This window comes from Rosa rugosa, chromosome 2 (assembly GCF_958449725.1).
Source record: "Rosa rugosa chromosome 2, drRosRugo1.1, whole genome shotgun sequence".
Lineage (NCBI taxonomy): Eukaryota > Viridiplantae > Streptophyta > Magnoliopsida > Rosales > Rosaceae > Rosa > Rosa rugosa.
In genome coordinates, this window is record NC_084821.1 from 4,848,884 (window position 1) to 4,854,943 (window position 6,060).

The 6,060-nt window shown below is 37.9% G+C and overlaps 2 protein-coding genes across 2 annotated transcripts; both read left to right on the top strand.

Annotated features, from left to right (window-relative positions):
- The first annotated feature begins 499 nt into the window (after window positions 1-499).
- On the top strand, window positions 500-2,266 carry LOC133727897 (RNA exonuclease 4-like). Its single transcript, XM_062155311.1, has 7 exons — window positions 500-542; window positions 643-794; window positions 910-1,037; window positions 1,147-1,370; window positions 1,492-1,698; window positions 1,811-1,891; window positions 2,009-2,266. Exons 1-7 carry the CDS (start codon window positions 505-507, stop codon window positions 2,250-2,252), a joined length of 1,074 nt encoding a protein of 357 aa, XP_062011295.1. The 5' UTR covers window positions 500-504; the 3' UTR covers window positions 2,253-2,266.
- Window positions 2,267-2,976: 710 nt separating this feature from the next.
- On the top strand, window positions 2,977-5,856 carry LOC133730206 (uncharacterized). Its single transcript, XM_062157837.1, has 3 exons — window positions 2,977-3,109; window positions 4,143-4,214; window positions 4,336-5,856. Exon 3 carries the CDS (start codon window positions 4,381-4,383, stop codon window positions 5,854-5,856), a length of 1,476 nt encoding a protein of 491 aa, XP_062013821.1. The 5' UTR covers window positions 2,977-3,109; window positions 4,143-4,214; window positions 4,336-4,380.
- Window positions 5,857-6,060: the final 204 nt, after the last annotated feature.

Below are 6,060 nucleotides of genomic sequence, written 5' to 3' on the forward strand. Positions count from 1 at the left end.
CTTCATCACTACAAAAGGGTAAATATGCCTTGGGATTTATTTTTCCCAATGTACGCATTTCTAGTAGAATATTTTCTCCAAATGGTAGCGCCATTCTGAAAGCTCTGAGGTGAACCACAGGGGCCGGGGGAGCATGGTAGCAATTCTTTTTTTTTTTTGTGTCAACTTGCATGGTAGCAATTCTAGCTGGAGAAATATTCTGGTTTGAATATGGCGGGCCCCAAGCTAGCTTTTGGATTACTACGAATGTACTTAAATCTTAAGGAAGGTAAAACAAGCTAGAAAACTTAGTACTCTTCCAAAACAAAACAAGGCTACTACATTATATAATTACCTTTTACTGATTAAGGAATCATCCCTACACGTACTCAACTCGCGGAAGCTGTTCTCTTTTACGCCTATAAATACCTTCCAGGCTTCCACCTCCAGTCCTCACTCCTCACTACTCATAGCTAGCTTTCCTTTTGAGTAACACAAGAAGTTAATTACTACCGTCCAACCTACATGGACTATAGCAGACCTGAGTCATCTGAAACTCTGAGGTTGATTCTCAATTATTAGTCTCTTTTCTAGAGTATGATCCGATCACTAATCGGATTTTAGAATCGCCATATGCTAAACTATGTTGCAATTGATTTTCAGGAACAAGTGTGCTGCATGCTTCAGGCAGTTCAACAAGATCGAGCACCTGGTGGAGCACATGAGAACCTCATACCACTCTTCTCATGAACCGTCGTGCGGAATCTGTAAGAAGCACTGCAGATCCTTTGAATCTCTCAGGGAACATGTCATAGGTATACAAAGTTTTCTCTAATTACAAACTTTATAGATAAACACTTGGTATTAACTGGACTGTGAGATTAATCAGTATATTAACTATTGGTTTTTTTATTTTATTTTTTAAACTAGGGCCATTGCCAAAACAAGAATGCAAGAACATATTTAGCAGCAGAGGATGCAAATTCTGCTTATCTGTCTTTGATAGCCCTTATACTCTCAGGCTTCACCAGGACAGATGCCAGCTCTCCGGCGTCACTGTACGTGTTAATTAGTCCTCATCCCATCAACTTAGCTAGCTTAAGTGTGAGATACAATTTCTTTCTATTAATTAACAGTATAACAATTAAATTTGTTACATATATGCAGGGATTAATTGGTCGGTTTGGTAACTTGGGCATTCGTGACAATCTGGATCATGGTAACTACACAAGAGGCAGTAGTGGTCAAACTGTTGCCCTTGCTTGCAAGATGGTTGGTGGGGGAAGTGATGGCTCCCTAGATCTCTGCGGTAGGGTTTGTCTCACTGATGAATATGATAACATCATCTTCCACACTTATGTCAAGCCACCAATGCCAGTCACAAACTATAGGTATTCGTATGGAACAGATCATACTCACAACTTCTAATACATATACATGCCAGTATACCTAGCAAGAAATGCTCTCAACCATCCCTACTGATAGTTAATTTTGTTCTACTTAAAAATTCAGGTATGAAACAACTGGGATTCGTCCTGAATACTTGAGGGACGCAATGCCACAGAGGCAAGTGCAAAAGAAGCTACAAGACTTTTTGTGCAATGGGGAACCAATGTGGAAGATTCGACCTAGAGCCGGAAAAGCTAGAATTCTTGTGGGTCATGGTTTGGATCATGATCTCGACTCTCTGCAAATTGAATACCCAGCACTCATGATCAGGTAGGTATTTTAGGATAATTTCGTTTGAGGCTATCTAATGTAGCATAATTTCCAATAATATTTCAATGTGTTTTAATTAATTAATATTCCAATTTTATGTGACTATATATAGGGATACTGCAAAATATCCTCCACTGATGAAAACAAGCAAGCTCAGCAACTCACTCAAGTATCTAACACAAGCATATCTCGGGTACTAATGGAGTTTCAATTTTATTTTATTTTTTTATTATTATTATGTTTTTTTTTTTTTTTTGTGTGAGTAGTTAAGTAATGGAATTAATTTTTACATAATACATCATACATGTAGGTATGACATTCAAAGTGGGATTCAAGACCCTTATGAGGATTGTGTTGCAACAATGAAGCTTTACATGCGAATGAGATCCCAAGTTCACAAGATAGAGCCCTATCCACTTGCTACTGATCCGCAAAACCGAAATAATTTTGCATCGTGGCGGCAAAACGAGCTTGAAAGGATGAGCCCTGAACAAATGTTGGACATTTCCAGGTCTGATTTCTACTGCTGGTGCTTGGACCGCCGGGATACATAGTCCCAGTGCCTCAAATTAAGGGGCGGTACGTGCATAATAAAATTAAGGATACTAGTACTGTACACACTATTTTGTTGCACCTATATAGCCACGCACTTCTCTGATCACTACAAGAAAAGTAGCCTACCACAACATCAAAATAACAACATGCTGTAAATGCTCATTGTTACTTACAATATTTCACAACGGGCAAAAGATGTGCGTTGTAGCAAACCATGTATTACCACATGGGTCATTTGCATGTTGTTAATTTAGTTATCAACAACTTACTTTGCGTGTTGTTATCTAAAAGTTGTTAATTAAGTTATCAACAAGCAGGTGTGCACGTTGTTGAAAATTTTTCAGAATGACAACATGTGGCGAACGCTGTCAAAACTTTGAGATAAAAAAAAAAAAAAAAATGGGTGAGGGGAGCTGTCAGTTTTATTCTAATTATTCTAAATTTTAGGAGAAATTTGAAACTCCCTTGACCTAGCTTGTGAGAAGCGAGCTGTCACTAAACTCTCCCGCCACCAAAAGCTCTCGACTCATCGACTCATCGACGGTGACCTTCATAATGTTCGACGGGGTCGGAGCCACCTAGTTGTTTCCTTCATAATCTTCGTTCTCAGTTTTCAGTTTCAAATTCTCTCAAGGTATCAAAATCAAAAGCTCAGATATCAGTTTCAATTTCAAATTCTCAGTTTCAAATTCTCTCAAGGTATCAACTCACTCACTCACTTGCAGCGTCTCTCAGATCTGCTCACTTCTCTCTCTTTGATTCCCAAGAAGATCAGCTCGCTTTTCTCTGCATGTATGAAGATCAGCTTGCATTACTCCCTTTGATTCCTGCAATGCTTCTCCAATTCTGATTACAGGTATTGTCTTTGACTTGTTGTTCGTTCATGGCTGTGTTTTGGTTCGGAAATTGGAAGCATGGGCAATTGAATGGGCAATTGAGTATATAGCTATGTGGAATTGAATGGGCTTCTCTTTCTGTATCTGCAATCTATGAATAGTTTTCTGCATTTTGAGAAAATAGGTAGAGCAAAGTCAATATGAGTTTCAAATTGATGTTCTTGTATGTGTTTGTGTATTTTACGTTGGAGTTTAGGCTTTGAGAAATTGGGCCTATGGTTTTTGAGAGAATGTGTTGTAGTGAGCATGGGGGAAGAGAAAATTAATGCCAATTTGGGTTTAAGATCTATCTCAGAGTTTCGATGTGGTGCTTCATATTATCAAAATTGCCTCGTTTTAAGATCTATCTATCTCTTGGTATGTATGGAGATTTTATTCTGAAGTATTGAACATGATTCGAGTTAGCTTTACAGGTCTGTTTCAATGAACATGGCACTACACCGTATCAACTATCAAATGGCACTGCACTACATAATATGATATGAAAAAAAAAGATAGACAGCTCATTATTTGTTTGGCCAGGCGTTCCTCCAGGCCACATTGAAGGGTCATTAGACTAATGGAAAAACTAGATGGCATGGGATTTTCTAATCAGTTTGAATATCATTTCAAGGATATGATTCTAGCTAGTGGTTTATGACCCACATGTTTATTAATGGAGTAAATGCAAAATGCTATAGATATATGAGTCCTGTTGTTCTTTCAATTCTGATGGCTGCAGTCCCCAGCATAGCAGAACAAGCCATCCGTGATTCATTCAATTCACAATGTAAATGAAGAAACTAGACCAAATTCATTCTCACGTTGCATGCTAGAATTCAAGTTGCATGCAAGAAGTATGTACCAACATGTGCTTTTCCTCTGACTCTTGTATTAACAAAATGTATTCTGATATTATATATTATATATTTGTTTGTTATCTGTACTTTCAGTGTATTATATATTCATAGCATGCATCAATCTGGGACTGATTTTATGCTTTTCCAATTTTAGGCTTAGCAAGTTGATTTGGAGTCTTTGGCTGTTGAATTAGACGAGGAGAACAAGCGGCTTTTGAAAGAGAAGGTAATTGCTTTTGAATTAGACGAGGATGGCTTTTTGAGAAGGTCATCACTTGGTTGTTGCACTGAAACTTATTGTACATAGTCTTTCAATTAGAATACTTGTCCTTGTCCTTGTGGTTCAGAAGGAATAGCAATTGAGTGGCACTGTGGTAGTGGTTTTTGTTAAGATGGAGAAAGAATGGCTGCAATTTGATAGATTTAAGGATGAATACAGAGTGGGAGCTCGTATGTTTGTGGATAAAGCAAGGGCAGATTATGGGAATTCTGAAGATGAGATTATATGCCCATGTATCAAATGTAGAAACTCTGAACACCACCACTTTGAGATAGTCTATGAGCACTTGGTAACAAGAGGAATGGATCCTACTTACAAAATTTGGATTTGTCATGGTGAAACAGGAAGTGAATCCAATCATGAAGATCTTGAGATTCCTGAGACATATAAGTTGTTTAAGGATTTATGTTTTCAACATGATGAAGATGATGAAGATGTAGATGACACTATTGAGACGAGAGAGGCAGAAATTTTAAATTTAGTAAGAGAAGCTGAAACTCCCTTGATCTTTGGCTGTACAAACTATACGAAGATGTCAGCATCAGTTGCTTTATTGAAGATGAAAGCAAGACATTATTTGACTGATATTGCTTTCGATGACATTCTTCGCACTAGCCGTAGTTTCTTACCGGAAGATAACACACTTCCAGAGTCCTTATATTCAATGAAGAAGCTAGTGAAGGCATTTGATCTTGGATATGAGAAGATACATGCATGTGTCAATGATTGCTGTTTATTTAGAAAAGATTTGCAGCATCTGGAAAATTGTCCAAAGTGTGGTGCTTCAAGATGGAAACTTAATGAAAGCAGTTCTAAAATTCAAAAAGGCATCCCTGCAAAAGTTTTGCGTTACTTTCCAATAATACCAAGGCTTAGGAGAATGTTTGCTATTACTGAAACAGCAGAACAATTAAGGTGGCATTCGAATAATAAGAGTCAAGATGGTAAGATGAGACATCCTGTTGATGTATTAGCATGGGAAACAATAAATAGAAGGTGGCCATCTTTTGCATCAGATCCTCGAAATATCAGATTTGGCCTTGCTACCGATGGGTTTAATCCATTTCATGATCTTAGGTCTACGTACAGCTGTTGGCCAGTCATTTTGACAATATATAACTTGCCTCCATGGTTATGTATGTCTAAAGAAAGTCTCATGTTGACGTTACTCATACCAGGTCCTAAGCAACCGGGTAACGATATCAATGTTTATTTGGCACCACTTGTAGATGATCTAAAGAAGTTATGGAACCAGGGGGTAGAAGTGTACGATGCATTTAGTCAAGTGACTTTCAACTTGAGAGCCATTTTGATGTGGACCGTCAATGATTTTCCAGCGTATGGAAATTTATCCGGATGGCCTTACAAGGGAAAAGTTGCATGTCCTGTTTGTCGTGAAGAAACATGTGCTGAGTGGTTGACAAATAGTCGTAAATTTTCTTATATGGGGCATAGAAGATTTCTTCCTTCAGATCATCCGCTTCGTGAGGAACCAAGTATGTTTAATGGACATCCAGAACATGGGAGTAGGCCTAAGATCTCTAAGGGTGAGCAAATTTTTGAAGAGACAAGTATAAGTAATGTATAGATCACCTCTATACATCAAGGGAGCGGAATCCAATTATCTTTGATAGTATTTGTGAAAGGCATTCGGAAAAGAAGAAGAAAGGAAAAAATGGAGACAAGGGAAGAGAAAGAAACAGAAAAAAAAAAAAGTATTTTGAGTTTTTGACATCATGATGACGTCACCCCTCAATTAAGCATAATTGTGGCACACGGCCTGTTTCTTTCT

Excerpts from the sequence above, each read along its gene's own strand:
- LOC133727897 (XM_062155311.1), top strand. The coding sequence starts at position 505 with ATGGACTATAGCAGACCTGAGTCATCTGAAACTCTGAG. Across the intron at positions 795-909 it reads TCTCAGGGAACATGTCATAG|GGCCATTGCCAAAACAAGAA; the intron begins GTATACAAAGTT and ends TTTTTAAACTAG. Across the intron at positions 1,892-2,008 it reads CTAACACAAGCATATCTCGG|GTATGACATTCAAAGTGGGA; the intron begins GTACTAATGGAG and ends TCATACATGTAG.
- LOC133730206 (XM_062157837.1), top strand. The coding sequence starts at position 4,381 with ATGGAGAAAGAATGGCTGCAATTTGATAGATTTAAGGATGAATACAGA.